General features: G+C 37.9%; 1 protein-coding gene across 1 annotated transcript in view; it reads left to right on the top strand.

The window, feature by feature from the left end:
* Positions 1 to 16,499, top strand: part of Ankdd1b (ankyrin repeat and death domain containing 1B) — a 67,679-nt gene that overhangs the window by 24,237 nt on the left and 26,943 nt on the right. Inside the window, exons 6-8 of the mRNA XM_048800119.1 lie at positions 8,420 to 8,518; positions 9,652 to 9,750; positions 11,764 to 11,862. Of these exons, the coding sequence (XP_048656076.1) occupies positions 8,420 to 8,518; positions 9,652 to 9,750; positions 11,764 to 11,862 (297 nt within the window). The remainder of the gene's footprint in view (positions 1 to 8,419; positions 8,519 to 9,651; positions 9,751 to 11,763; positions 11,863 to 16,499) is intronic.

Below are 16,499 nucleotides of genomic sequence, written 5' to 3'. Positions count from 1 at the left end.
TGGTGGTGCATGCCTGAAATCCCAGTGACTCAGGAGGTGGAGGCAGAAGGACGGCAAGCCGCAGAAACTTAGTGAGACCCTCAGCAACTCAGCAAGACCCTGTCTCAAAATAGTCTGTGGATGTAGCTCAGTGGTAGAGTGCCCCTGGGTTGAATCCTCAGTACCAAATAATATTGGTAATAAATAAATAAATAATACTTGTCAGGTGGATGGCAGTGACTTAGAAACAAAGCACCAAGCAGCCTTTGAGCGCGAAAGAAACATCAATCAGGCACCAACGGAACTACCTATCAATCCACAGGGTCTCCTGGATCTCAGCCAGTTCCCCAACCAACTCCAGTGGGACAAGGAACTCTAAAACTCCTTTTTCCTGTCCCAAGCCCTTCCTTCCTGCTGTAAGCTCCATAAAAATTCCAGTCCTGTCGAGCCCCCATGCGGTTTCTCCTCAGACCCTCTTCCTATCTGCTTTTCCAGGAGTGGAATCTCAATAAAGCCTCATTCAGCAGCCTTTTAAATCTGCCTCCTTTTTGGTTGCTGCTGTTGCCTGACCTTACAATATTGTGATCCAAAATAAGTCTTTTCTTTCTTAAATTGTTTTTCTCAGGCATCTTGTCATAGAGATGGAAAGCTGACTAATTCAGCAGGGATGCAGCCTATGAATGAATTCCATTCAGTTCAATTCAGCAGATATTTTTTGAGGGCTGGTTATGTATGATACACATAATTTTTTTCTCTTTCCCCTTTCAGTGAACTCTGACTCCCATGGGAGACAGCAGTGTGTGGGAAAGATCTGGCAGGCTGTTGAATTCAAAGGCCAAACAGGTTTACTGGGAGCTTTTCTATTTCTTGAGCTTCAGTTGGTCAGCTGCTTCCTGTCCATTATCATTTCAGCTGGTTTGGGGCTTATCCTGTCTCATGCTTCTTCCTTCTGCTTTGTTGAAGAAAACACTGAGGATTCCTGGCAGAGACTGTGCAGAGCCACATTCTATTAAAATATCTTAAGATGGGTTCAGAGACATACAAGAATGAGTGAATGATAAGACCACTGGGTCATGTAGGGAAAGAAGACTCTCTGAGTCCAATTTTAGTCTTACATGAAAATTATTTAAAAGATCTATCAATGGAAATGACAACAAAATCTCCTCTTTTTACTAAGATATATGAGTGAGGTCAAATATGTTGACAAAAGTCAGTTGGAATCATGGTTGCTAAGGACTGAGGGTGTGTGTGGAGATTTATTATCTAATAAATTGCTTAATGGGTACAGAATTTTACTTGTGCAAGATGAAAGGATTATGCAGCTAGATGGTTATGATAGTTATACAGTCATTTGAATATAACTAATACCCCTTATACCACTGAACTATATACTATATACTTAATAATGGTCAAAGTGGTAAATTTTATGTTATGAATATTTTAACACAATAATAAAATGGAAAAAGAAGCCAATTTGGAGCTGGACTCAGGAACTCATGGTCATGTTACTGGAGTCAGATGTCTGGTTTGCCTGACGCTGAAGTACTAATGTTAGGGAGATGAGTGTTGGTAGGAAGGAATGGGGTTTATTCCAAGCCAGCCCTGAAGAAAGTAGAAGGGATAGCTCCTCAAGGCTCTATCTTCCTGAGCTCAGGGCTGCATAGGTTTTTTTTGTGTGTGGGGAGTTGAGAAGGTAGTGAGGCTTCAGGCTGGTGAAGTCTGACGCTCCTCAGTGAGGGCCAGTGTCTTCTTTAGGACATCACAATGGATTTCAGCCCCTGCAGTTAGTTACTAAGGACTTGTGTTGCAAAGATCATCTTGGTTCTGTGAATATAAGCAAAGGTTTAGCAGTTAACATCTAGCTGGGCTTCTCGTCAGCCAAAGGTTTAGAGAGGGGTATGAGGGCAAAAAGGCGGGGGAGGGGGAAAAGGACAATTTCAAGGGGGCCTCTGTTCAGTCTGTCAGACTATTCATCAAAATAGATTTGATAGAAAAGACAACTGTATCTTCATAGCACTACTCTCGTCTTGATTCTTATCAACAGCAAGTATGGAGAGCCTATTTACTTGCCAGAGTTAGTAAAAATCCTCTAAGATAAAGAGGGAACTCCAGATTCTAACAAGGAAAACTTTACTGGGAGGAGGCTTTTAAAAGAGAACGGACTTCACTGGGCACAAGAGACTTTGGGTGGAGCTGGGGGCATGCAGGGCATTGGGAAATATTTTGAGGTTTCTCCAAGTTCCATAGCCCTGGGAATCCCTTAGCAGGCAAGAAGAGATTAGAGGAGCCAGAAGCTATAGGTAAAGTAGTCTAGATATTTTGAATCTACTTGCGAACTTCCATCTGGTGATCAAAACCAAATACTCAGATGAAAATTTTGAGGAGGGAGGGAAATAGAAAGGAAGGCCTCACCAGCCATTCATATATTGGTTGGGCATTTACAAGAATTTGGTGCTACAATGTTTGTTGCTGAAAGCTCAGTCTGTGTCCCCGATGCCAATCCAATAATGAATACATGGTTTTGAGAAAAAGGAAAAAGAAGGTTTATTGCTTTGCTAACAAAGGAGAAACACTGGGGACTCCTGTCCCCAAAGCTGTTATTCATCAGCAGGAACAGGGGGCTTTTAAAGAGTGACTCAAAGGCTCCATTCCATAAGTTCTCTGTTGGTGTTGTCATTCACTTATTTATTTAGGAGATAGTCCTTTCTGAGATCTTCTGGAAAGATCTTTCTGAGATCTTCCCCAAAGTCTGGATTACTTCGTTCCTATGGTGGGTTTGTACTCAAGGACAGATAAACTCTGTCTAGGATGGGAAAGAAAGGTAATTTCTTCTCCTGAGATTAGGGAAAGAAGAGAAAGAAACATGTTCATTTTCAAAATAAATTGCAAAGTAGCAATGGTTATATTTAAAGCATAAAGTGGACTACTGTCACAGTTGTGTTGGTTCCAACTACAGATGAAAGGGAATATCCAGTGGGCTTTATCTTTTTTTTTCTCTTTATTTATTTATTTTTTCTTTTTCACCTAGTGGTCTCAAGGAGACTGAATTGGAAGTCATTGGAAGGCAAATGCAAGCAAGTTTCTTGTTTTGATGGGGTGGGAAAAGTGAATACAGGGAATTTGAGAAGACATTCATGTTCTCATTCCTCAGTATCCACAGGGGATTGCTTCCAGGACCCTCTTGGATGCCAAAATCTACAGCTGCTCAAATTCTTATATAAAATGGTATAGGATTTACATACAACTTACATATATTCTCCTGGATACTTTAAATCATCTCTGGATTATTTATAATACCTGATAGAGCATAAATGCTATGTAGTTGTCATACTATATTTGTTTAGTGAATGATGACAAGCAAAAATATCTGTACATAGTCAATGCAGACACTTTTTTCCCCAAATACATTGGATATGCAAGTGGTTGAATACACAGATATGAAACCCACAGATACAAAGGCCCAACTATATAGACCGGAGGTAACAGTTAGCTAAACATATAATCTGTGGTGTGTATGGAGAATCATCCTGTGTCATATTCCATGCCCACATCAGTGCCACAGCTTCAGGTTGATTGTAGCTCTCAGTACTTTTGACCTCGTTCCACATATTCTTTCCCCACTGAAATCTTTAGTTATTCAGGTTTCTACTTATGCTGGGGTTGTTTTAAATTCATCATCCCAAGTAATAAAAAATGTTATGGGAAGTGGATGTGTACAGGAGAAATTGTGGAACTATTGTGCTGGGTTTCCCTGGGTGACATCTCAAGGATGCCTATGATAAACAATATCGGTGGGACTTTGGTGTCTGTTTGCAATTTTTTGCTGAATTAGATAACCCTGGCCCTAAATTTAGAGCTAAAATTTTTTTATTAAATAATTTCAGCCCCTAAGATTTGTTCACAAGCAAAAAAAAAAATTAAGTGCAATGATTTAAAACATTAAATACACATTGAGTTAATGAAAACAGGAATAAGAATCCTGGATCCTCCTTATTTTAATTGGGAAATGGAATCAGGATCCTGAGCCAGGGAGGCATGGTGATCTGTCCCAGGCCTTGTTGCTGAAAGCTTGGTCCTGTCCCCGATGACAATCCAATAATGAGGACATGCATAGCTTTGAGGAAAAGGAAAAAGAAGCTTTATTGTTTTGCTAGCAAAGGAGAAACACAGGGGATTCCTGTCCCAGAGGCTGTGATTCTGCCTCTGGAATAGGGAGCTATTAAAGAAGTGGCTCAAAGGCTACATTCCGTGTGTTCTCTGTTGGAGTTGTAATTCACTTGTTAATTTGGGTATAGTCACTTCTGAGATCTTCTGGTACCATCCTCCAAATCTGGATTACTTCATTCCTATGTTGATGTCTACTGAAGGACAGATAAATCTGCCTAAAATGGAGAAGAAAGGTAATTCTGTTTCCCCTGAGATTAGGGAGGATCAGAGAAAGAAGAAGAGAGAAACATGTCCTTTTTCAAAATCAGTTGCAGTGCCAGTGCAGCAAGGGTTATATTCAAAGCATCAAGTGAACCACTGTTACAGCCTGAAGCCTGAGCCTCCATCCCACTCTGTTATCTTCCTGGTTGAAGAGTCTGCCTTCCAAATGAAGGAAGTCCTAGGAGACAGCCCTACTCAAACAAAATGTTTAAGAACTGAAAGAAGGAAATAGAGAGAGAGGAGAGGTGGCTCAGCAGCTACACAGGGTGGAGTGGAGACTGAGACCCCATTTACAGCCTGTGTACATAGGAAAGTGATGAAGGGGGGATTAGGGAAGGGCCTTTAAGGTGTTTTCAGTCCTAGATAACAATTTCCTTTCTCATAAAGATGGAGTGTTTGGGATTTCTTTTCTTGACAACTGAGTATTGATGGGGGTTTAGGTCAGGCTGAGTCAGAGTTACCTTGAGGTGACTTGTTCTAAGACAGAGGTATGTTTCAATACAGCATAGCCTGTGTCAATTTCTTCCTAACAAGAAGAAACTATTTTTTTTTGGAAAAATGCATAAGTCTTTGAAATTCCTGTTGTTATTTTACCTAATAACATGTACTAGTTGGGAGAAAAGATTTATATCATTTCACTATCACCTCATCTTAATTTATGCTACTTTTTTTTTTTTTTTGGTGCTGAGGATTGAACCCAGAGCCTTGTATATGCAAGGCAAGCACTCTACCAACTGATCTATATCCCCAGTGCTATGTTACCTTTTGATGTACTTACAAGATAGTAAACATTCTTATTTTGTATATTTTGGTTTTTACAATTTTTTTTCTTGATGATTACATTTAAAAATTTTTTCTTAGTTGTAGGTAGACACAAGGCCTTTATTTTTATTTATTTATTTTTCAGTGTGGTGCTGAGGATTGAACCCAGTGCCTCACCTACACTAGGTGTGCACTCTACCATTGAGCCACAACCCCAGCCCCTGATGATTACACTTTTAAAAGGCACTAAAAGTTCAAAGTCATTGCTATTTTCTTGGAGAGGAAGATGCTTCATCTGTAGTAACTGCAGTCTTCTCAGAACCTCCCATGTCTTAGACTTTGGGAGTGGATACTATCTATTTAGCTATGTAAAGATACAAAGCTTTGTAGCAACCAAGGTAAAAGAGAAATGTTATTTTAAAGTTGAACAGATCTCTGATCCTTCCAGTGGGTTATGATTTACCAACCCCCCAACTCATTCAGGAATATGATCCTCAGAGTAAAATGCTAATGGTATTAAAAGGGTGAAAACTTAATCTAACTGATGTTTAGAGGGGGGAGCCTCTGTGAAGTTATTAAGACTAGATAAGGTCATTGCATGGAATCTCCATGATTGAGTCCTCGTGGTTTTTTGCATAGAGGGAGACACACATTTCCTATCTTTTGCCATAGGACCCCATGCACTGCCTCAGGACTCTGTCAGCAGGAAGGCCATTACCACATGAGGCCCCTAGACCTTGCACTTTTAGAACCATGAACCAAAATTAACTTTTCTTTATAACATATCCAGCGTTTGGAATTTCATTATAGCAATGAAAAGTAGACTAATTTTATCCCCAAACCAATAAAGATGTATTAGAATCCTTTCTGTTACAAGCAACAAAACTCCATCTTATTCTAGATTAAGAAATACAGGTAATTTATTAACTCCTAACTAAAGTGTTTGAGGGTGTATCTGAATGGTTTCAGGCTTGACTGGATCCAGTTTTTCTTCTCTCCTAGACTTTGGTTGGCTATGTATTGTCATTATTCATAGATATACTCTTCACACAATGGGAAAGGTGGCTATTAGCAGCCTCAGGTTTATATCCTTGTGGATTTTATCAGTAAGAAAGAAAAATCCTCTCTCATCAAATGTTGACACACAAATCTCAGAAATAATTGTTTGGCCCTGTTTGAATCATATGCTTCATACTGAAACAATCACTGTGGATACATGATCAACATGGATTATGTGATCACCTCATGGTACAGGAGGCAGACAGGTAAGACCTGGTGGTTGGCAGCACTAATTGCACCAAATGGCGCATGTGTGCGTGTGTGTGTGTGTGTGTGTGTGTTTTGTGGGGAGTTCTCCAGAGGAAAACAAAAGTGCTATTGCTAGAAGAAATAAGGGCAAAAGCAATAAATGTCCACGCAGGGCATACATGCTAAAAAGGGCACACACAGCACGCTCACAGTGTTTATGGTCTCTGTAAGTAAAGAACTAACAAAAACGCTTCACCTGCTGCATGCAAATTTAAACTTTGGTTAACTTTCTGGCTTGTGTCCTTGCAAAGTAGGTAAAGATAGAAGATTAACTACCTTACTTAGCAACATTGCTTCTGATAAAAGGACTCCTAATTAGTGCATTATATCTGGACTGGGAGGAGCTAAAGATGAATTTTAAGTACCCGAGGAAGCCAGACTGTGGATTTTTCTTGTATATAGTGATTGTTGTAACCAGCAACATGTCTTATGGGGACCCTGGAAGGTGCACCCAAGGGATGGTTATAAGAAACATTTGTTCCTGTGGGCCTTCTAAGCTGAGGTGGCTCCCACACCCATGCAATGTGGCTTTTACAACTAAGTCACTTTGCAACTAAGCTGTCACCTGAAGGGCCAAAGACAATAACTCCTGGACAGCTGTGTGGACCATGATATGAAGAGGCACTGCTGACATCAATAAGCTGCAGCTTCTGTTCTACATTTTCTGAGCAGTTTGCTGCCAAATGTGGCCTGATAATTGCTTGGGTCTGAAGTATTTAGATGAACCTAAAATGATACCCTGGTGCACATTTAAATTACTCTCATAGTTCTGTGACGTAGGGAAGTTGCTTTAAGGAAGCCCTTCAGTGACATGACAGAAACCCAACCCAAACTATTTTAAGGAGAAAAAAAAAAAGGCTTTATTGTTTCAGTCAAAGCAGTCATATGAATGGCTCAAGTCTACCTGAATCCAGGAACTCAAATGATATCATCAGGGCCTTTTTTTTTTTTTAAAGAGAGAGAGAATTTTAATATTTATTTATTTTTCTTAGTTATCGGCAGACACAACATCTTAGTTTGTATATGGTGCTGAGGATCGAACCTGGGCCACACGCACAGGCAAGCGCGCTACCGCTTGAGCCACATCCCCAGCCCCATCAACAGGGCTCTTAATCTCTTTCTACTTTTCAGTTTGCTTTGCACTGTGCTAGTTACTGATAGCTTAGCTGATGACACCAAAGTAAAAATAATATGTGTCCAGAAAAAGAAAGAAAGAAAGAAAGAAAGAAAGAAAGAAAGAAAGAAAGAAAGAAAGAAACCCACGGATGACTCTGATTGACTGGCCTGATGTGGCATGTGACCGTTATCATTTTGCTATATTTAAAATGGAATCTTGTCTTCTGGCTGTGAGGAAGCATCTCCTCTGATGCTTGGGAGGGTCTATTCTTCTTCTTTTATTTTATTCTCTTATTCTTATTTCTAAAATTTTTAAAAATTTGTTTTAATTAGTTATGTATGACAGTAGAATGCATTTTGATACATTATATATAATGGAGTATTTTCTCATTCTTCTGGTTATACATGATGTAGAATCCCACTAGTCATATAGTTATATATGTACATAGGGTAATAATGTCTGATTCATTCTACTATCCTTCCTACCCCCAAACCCCTCCCCTCCTTTCAGTCCCTTCTACCTAATCTAAAGTAACTCTTTTCTTCCCTAGCCATCCCCAATGTGAATTAGCATCCGCATATCAGAGAAAACTTTCAGCCTGGGAGGGTCTCTTTTGAACAGTGCTTCTCTTTGTTACCATGAAACTGAGTCCATGTTTTGAGTGACAGCCCAAAATTGAATCTGATTTGGGGTCAGAAATCTTGTCAACTCCCTCCCCTAATTAGTTTGAAATGCTATGGCCAGAAGGACCTTGCTGACCACCTCGTTACCCTTAAAATGTTGTCAAGTGTGTAATAAATGCTAGAGTTTGTGATTTATTTTCAGAGAGGAAGGAAACCATTTCTTTTGGCAGCCGAGAGAGGCCACGTTGAAATGATAGAAAAACTCATCTTTCTCAATCTGCATACTTTGGAAAAGGACAAGGTGAGCTGGATTTTGATTTCTTTGCTGAAAGGGTAGTAACAATTGGTGTGTAGATTTGGTGATGGCATTTTGGCCTACAATAGATTTGGATATTTGAACCATCCAGGTGAAATCCATTCAGTTTTGCTGTGGATTACCCAGATTGGCAGTTTTGTTCCATAAATGCTTTGAATTCAATTGACTATGTGGATACTTTCCCACTGTCAACTGCAACCCTCTCCCCTCCTCCCCTGAGGTCTGCTGTGGACTCAAATCTCACATAATTGGGAAGGGAAAAACACCAGGGTAGATATCTGTATCTATATCAACATATTTAAATTTTTTTTAGTTATAGATGGACACAATATATTTACTTTGTTTATTTATTTTTATGTGGTGCTGAGGATCGAACCCAGTGCCTTACATGTGCAAGGCAAACACTTTGCCACTGAGCCACATCCCAGCCCTATATGAACATCTTTGATGATTTTCTTAAGAGAAATTCCTATATTGTGGAATTGTGGGTAAAGGGTTCTACACTTCTAAAATTCTTTTGAAGCAGGCTGTGGTAATGCACACCTGTACTCCCAGGAGACTGAAGAAGGAGGATAGCAGGTTCAAAGCCAGCCTCAGTAACTTAGTGAGGCTGTAAGCAACCTAGTGATACCCTGTCTCAAAATAAAAAATAAAAAGGCTGGGGATATCGTTCAGTAATTAAGAGCCCTTGAATTCAATCCCTGGTACCAAAAAAGTAGAAAATAAAAAATAAAATTAAGAAAATAAAATTATTTTCTAACATATGATATATGTTACTAAAATTACCTCTGAGAAATCTTTAACTAGTTCACCCTCACATGGATTATGTGGAATTACTTTTATTCTCCCACATTTTGCTAGCAAACTGATAAGAAAGGTGAACAAGGAGCATCAATGGATTTTTTTTCCTTACTGGTCCACTTAGCTATGTCTTCATTTAAAACTTAAAAATACACAAATCTTAAAAAAACTGTAGATAATGTGGCCCACATTCTGGTCTGTGGTTTTAACCAAAAAGAAAGCTTCTAAAAGTCCCACTGCAGCCCTGCAGCCCTGACAATTGGAGGGGTGTGCTCCTTGGCACAGGAGATTCTACCTGCATTGTGTCTCTGTTGCAGGAAGGAAACACGGCCTTGCACCTGGCTGCAATGCATGGCCACAGTCCTGCAGTTCAGGTGCTGCTAACTCAGTGGCAGGAAGTCAATGAGACCAATGAGGTATGTGGAAATACTCATTCCAGCTGGACTCAGGACTTAAATGGGGAAGAGTCAGAGGAACAGCTTCAAGAATGGAATTGGAGGAAGACAAAGATATTAGTGCCACAGCCTGTAAAATGTGATGCTAAAATATTTCTACTTTTTTTAATTTGAGAAAAAAGTAAACATAAATAGTAGTTTTATATTTTTTCACACTAAGGAATTATCTTATATTCATCTTGTATTATATTACATTATCTTATATTCAACTTATATTCATCATTTTGCCCTTTCAGTTTTCTTTGTGTATGTGTGTGTATATATTTAAAATATACATTTTTAAAAGAATATATATGATGTGTATGTATGTATTTGTATGTGTTGTGTGTGTGTGTGTATAACACATATATGTTTAAACACAAATATGTTTTTAGCATATGCCCAGAATTCATTTAAGTAAGCTTTGGCTCTTGGACATTTAGTTTATTTCAGTCTTTTTTATATTGTCAAGAAACTCTTTGTATATAAACATTGGTTTGAATTTCTTACTCTTTCCTTTGGGTATGTTCTTAGAGGTTGATTTTTGGGTCAAAAATATGAACATTGACTAGGCTCTTGATATATCCAAGTGGTGAATTCCTTATTTTCCTTATTTTTATCTGTTCTAATTAGTATACATGACAGTACAATGCATTTTGGATATATCATATGTCAATGGAGCATACCTTCTCATTCTTCTGGTTGTACATGATGTAGAATTACAGTGGACATGTAATCATATATTCATTTTTCCTTTTTTTTTTTTGCAAATATTTTTCCCTTTGGAATTTGCCTTTTGGCATCTTTTTTCCTGGAAAAATGAGAAGACAGATTATGCAGAGTGATTCCTTTTTAGGTAGATTGCAGGCCTTAGGCACTGTGGTGCAGTATTCCCACTTTGTCAGATCGGAGCACTGGTTCTGTGCTCCTGCCTCTCTGTTAACATGATTGCTTACTCCTAATCAGCTACAAGTACAACCTATGGACTTACCAAATGCACTTGTTAAGTAGGATAATGTTTTAGGGGTAAATGGTTAAAAAGTGGGGAAGGAATTCTGCATTTCTTTCATGATTTTAGGAAAGAGTTTGCATGAGGAAGGGGACATATCCAAGCAGCTACTACGTGAGACCAATTATTTCTTTTTCCTTTATGTTTTGGTCTAAACAAAACTCTCAACTTTTTTCCACTTTCATTTACCATAAGTTTCAGAAAACTGAAGTACTGAATCACTTTTTAAAAGACTAATATTGCTTTTTAAACAACATGAAACATTTGAAATCATTTGTAAAGATTCAAGCTGTTACTTGGTGCAATTGTACTTCTAATTTTGTATGTTTCATACTGCATTATAATTCCTTGTTCCCAAAATTATCTTTCTTAATAGTCTGTTACTTTCTTGTGGGCAGGATCTGTGTCCAATCCATCTTTCCAATCCCAATTCATATAGCCTAATAAGTGTTTGATAGAAAGGTTAGTAGAGGTTAATTATGAATGGTGGATGAAAAGTCTTAAATAGAGTAGACAGTGCCAGCTTTGAAGTCAAACACTGGACTCATGTCCTGGCTTTGTCAGTTTTAATCTGAGGTTTAGTTTTCTGATCTGTAAAATGAAGATAATATTAACCCTGACCTCACAAGATTGTTGTATGATTTGGCTGTGCCAAAGCATATCATCTTGGCAGTATATGTTGGCACATAGATGCTGAATGATATCCATTTTAAAAAATAAAGTACAACCAATGTGATCCTGCAATCTGTACACGTGGAAAAATAAGATTAAGATTACGTACCCCATTTGAATCAAATGTATGATATGTCAAGATCATTTTAATGTTTTGAGCAACTAATAAAAAAATTAAAAAAAAGAAAGAACGTAACTCATTCTGAAAAAAAAAATAAAGTACAAAAGGTATAGAGAAAGCACACTGTTTCTCAAAGTGATTTCATTCCACTGCAAGGGTCATTTAATTTTTAACTTATTTTCTCTTTTGTCAGAATGGAGAAACACCATTCTTTTTGGCAGTTGAAGGAGGTCATGAAGAATGCAGCAAAGTGCTACTGGCAGCAGGAAGTGATATCAACATTCCAAATAAAGTATGTGCCTTGGGCTCCATTCATTTACACAGTGGGTGGGGGACTTAGATGGTTCTTTGGTAACTCTGGCCCCGCATTGATCACTCACTGGGTTCTTGTAGAATTAATGTTTATATTATGTTTTGTTTTGGGTAAGAATGATTTACCTCTGACATTCTCCATTCACATCTCCTCAAAAGCAATGCCATTCCTCCCATTCATCTGGGGAAGGAATAAATGAAAACTGGACAAAAGGAGCAAGTACTTGTCACATCTTAAAGACAGGCACTTTTACTCTACTTTGTTTTCTCCATAGCAACTAACACATTCCTGTTTCATACACTGTAGATGTTAAAAAAAAAAAAAATAGAAGTTGATTGTGTGAAAACTCAAGTGATCAACTCAAGCCTGGGGCCTGAAGAAGGCAGGATGGTGCCACCTTCTAAACACAGAGTACTTTTGTATTAGTGATGCTGCAAGAGCCTTTGAAACTCTCAAGACTATTATCTTCACTTTTTAAAAGAACAGATAGCTATAATTTGAAAAGCTAATGAACTGTGTTAGTCAGGTTTTTTTTTCCTACTGTGACCAAAAGAACAATTTTAAAGGAGAAAAACTTTATTTTGCTCATAGTTTCAGAGGTCTCAGTCCATTGATGGATGGCTCCATTGCTCCATTGATGGATGGGTCCAAGGTGAGGCAGAACATCATGGCAGGAGAGTGTGGTGGAAGAAAGCAGCTCAGGACATGGCTACCAGGAAGCAGAGACACCACTCCCCTCACCACAGACAAAATATAAACCCCAAGGGTACACACCCAGTGACCTATTTCCTCCAGCCACACCCTACCAGCCACTCAGTTAATCCCTATTAGTAGATTAATGCACTGATCAGGTTAAGGTTCTCTTAACCCAGTCATTTCCCTCTAAACTTTGTTGCATTGTCTCACCCATGAGCTTTTGGAGGACACCTTATATCTAAACCACAACAGGAACTCAGCCAAGATCAGACAACTAGTCAATGGCAATACAAGGATTCGAACCCATTCTGACTCCAGTGCCTTCACTTTTAACCACAGCGGTGGCCTTGACCTCAGATAGTTTATTTTCTTTTTCTGTTTTTTTTTTCCTAATTAGTATTAAATTATGATGAAAATAACTCATGACAAAAAACTTGGATAGAACCAAATGGTGTATGATAAAAAGTATCTTACTCCAACCTCACAGGTCAGTTTCATTCTCTGAAACTAAAATCAACACTAGTTTACTCAGTCTTCCAGGAATTTTCTGTGCATTCATGTGGAAAGTGTGACTTGACTAAATAAATGCATACACTGATATGACATGAATGGTAGCACACCATATACTATATATACTGTTCTGTATCTTGTTTTATTTATTTATTTATTTATTTGCTTTTGGTACTGGGGATCGAACCCAGCAATACTCTACCACTGAGTTACATCCCCAGCCCTTTGTATATTTAATTTTGAGACAGGGTCTCGATAAATTGCTGGCTTCAAACTTGCAATCTTTCTGCTTCAGCCTTCCAGTTCACCGGGATTACAGGTATATGCCACCACGCCTGGTTGTTGTTATTATTTTAATTGCTGATATCTTAGGATCTTTATATCAGCATAATGTGTAAACAATTTCTTTTCAAAAAGGTACAAGTTAAACACTAGAATAAGAATAAAGTCCCAAATAGGTAATGTTTTATTCCCTTACAGTCTGCTGGTAGAGTATACTTTCATACAACCCTTTTGAAAAGCATTTTGACATTTTATTTTTATTTATGTATGGGAAATTATTTTAAGGGAATAATCTATCTACATATATTAAGATAGATGATGAATTTGTTATCAGTAGCCAAAGAATTAGATACAACCTATATATGCAATGAGTGGTAGGAGAAGGCTGGAATAAAAAATTGGTATATCTTTTTTTTTTTTTAACTTGTTGATAGACCTTTACTTTATTTACTTATTTATATGTGGTGCTGAGAATTGAACCCAGAGCCTCACATGTCCTAGGCAAGCACTCTACCTCTGAGCTACAACTCCAGTTATATCTATTTTTTTTAATTATGTAGCCATTAAAATTATAATTATAAATACTGAAAATATATTTCATATAAAAATATATATAATAAATAAAATTAAAATAACAATATATGGTATATAATAAGTATTAATACAATAACAGTAGATTTATATTTAAATGGTTAAGGATTGTAAGAGAGAATAGAAAATGAAGATAGTAAATTGCTTTTTACTGACGTTGAAAGGTTACTGACACAATAAACAAACACAGCATCAAGAATTTCTGGAGTCATGGAATATTCAGCATGTGAAGAGCTGTGTTGTTTTTTAGTTGTTACACAATACCCCTGTCTCCTGCCCCTATCCCCAATCTGTAACCACCTGCAAGTCCCTGGGGAAGGCCTCTCTGCTTAGTAAAACTCTCTTGGGCTTGCTCCATTGTTCTGTACCTGCTCTCATATTTAATTATTTTGCTTAATTATTTTGCTCTCATAGATATTTTGTTTTGTAATGATTTTCACATGCATGGGCAAACATTCTCCCCACTGGACTAAGACTTCATCATCTCCATTGTCCACATCCTTATAGCTGTGGCCTTGGGTGCTTAGTTAGTAGCCTCTAGGCAGATAGAAACTGTCAGAAGTCCATTCTCAGCTTTTACTAGTGCTGTGGTTTGAATATGATTTACCACCCCATCCCTCATTAGCCCCCAAGCTCATGCAGAAATTTAATTGTCAAAGTCTTATGTTAATGGTATTAAGGTGGGTGGAAATTTAATCTAACTATAATGTTTACAGATGTGGTCTTTGGTAAGTGATAATCACTTAGCTCACTGGGGTGATGGTATTCTGGTAATGTTTGTATCCTAGTAGCTCTATAAGAAGAGAGAGAGAGACCATGTAGACTGAGATAAACACATACTCTTGCCATGATATGATGAAGCCACGACATCTAGCCTCAAAAATTTTGAGCTAAATACATCTTTTTTTCCTTATAATTTGGCTTGCCTCGAGTACTTAATTTTAGTAATGGAAAGCTGGCTAATGCAGTTTCTTCTAGAGTTTCTGCCTAAGTTCATTAGCACATTTCCCAGGTCAGTAACCTACCACCACCACTGCCTAGATCCATTTTTGCCATCCCAGAGAAAATCCCAGGGAAACAAGCAGTGTGACGCAAAAAAGCCAGCAGCTTGTACAAATGTTATCACAGATGTGTTGGACTTGTTTTGCTTTCATTTCTGTAGGTGATTGATGTGTTTGATCTTGGAAATATTTCACTTGGTGGCACTGATTTGTCTTGGTTTCCAAGAGATTGCTTTTGTGTTCTCTTGCCCTCTCCCTATCACTAAGGAGAGAGGATACATAGTGGAGTCATTTCTGAGGAGGTAATTGGAGTAAGATTATGGATTTGGTTGATAGCAGGCTTCCTCCATTTGTGCTAAATGGAGGGGTTTCCCAGGGCCTAGCTAACTGTCTGGGTGTTCACTTAGGACTTTTGTAGACCCTAAGAATGCAGATTTCTAAAGGCCCTACCCCACATCTTATCAAATATATTTAAGTGCCCCCCACATTCCACTTTAAATAATTTTTGTTTTGCTGTTAGTTATCTAAAGGGCTTTTTTATTTTTGGCTTTTACAATTACTTGGCTACAATAAGCACCCAATTTATGATCGACTCTGGTTTCTTAAAATTCTGTGTATAATTGGAAATTGAAGAAGGTGAAAAAATGTAACCTATAAAATTGTTTACAAATGCAATGAATATTTTATGAATATTACATTTAACAATCAATAAAGTATGAAGATGTTGCTTAAATATTTATTCACTTCAATTTCATGGTTTTCTTTTGGTATCTTGGAACTAATACATATAATTTTAGGTTTCACATATTCCTTTACCTCTTAAAAAATCTGTGGGTCCTACACATGTCTGTAGTGTCTCACAGGTAGCATGCTGCAGATTCCCATAGCTCCTCCGGCTGTAGGAATCTGGCTTTGAGTTCTTGAAAAGTTTGTTCCTGCTTTAGGTAGCCTTGGATCTTCCCAGTGGGGGCACTTCTGACCATTCTGATTGAAGTGTCCCCTTATCCAGGAAAGTTTTCTTGGTCACTCACTGGAAAACAGCCATCCAGTCATGTTCCCTCACTTCTCATTATAGCATTTATAACTATTATTCTTAAATAAATATCCAGAATCTATTAAATAGATTTATTCTAAATCTCCTGATTTACTGATCTTCCAGTCTACCAATCTGGACCAATTGATTGTTTACCTCCATTGGGATGAAATATCATAGATCTTATCAAATTTGTTTACCAGGGCTAAGGGTGTGGCTCAGTGGTAGAGTGTTTGCCTGGCGTGTGTGAGGCATTGGGTTTGATTCTCAGCACCACATATAAATAAGTAAATAAATAAAATTAAGGTCCATTGACCAATACAAGAAAATATTTTTAAAAATTATTTTTAACCAACATATCCCTCTACTATCTAACATACTGCCTGACACATAATAGGTGCTCAATAATTTTTGTAGAATGAATAAAATGGTAGTTATGATTACTGTACACATTTCCTAGTTCATTTATCTTCCCAGGTTACTGTAGTTTGAGAGAAAGAAGT

This window comes from Marmota marmota, unplaced genomic scaffold, assembly GCF_001458135.2.
Source record: "Marmota marmota marmota unplaced genomic scaffold, marMar, whole genome shotgun sequence".
NCBI classification, from domain to species: domain Eukaryota; kingdom Metazoa; phylum Chordata; class Mammalia; order Rodentia; family Sciuridae; genus Marmota; species Marmota marmota.
The sequence above is the reverse complement of the archived record's forward strand: the minus strand, read 5'-3'. Positions and strand labels throughout refer to the sequence as shown.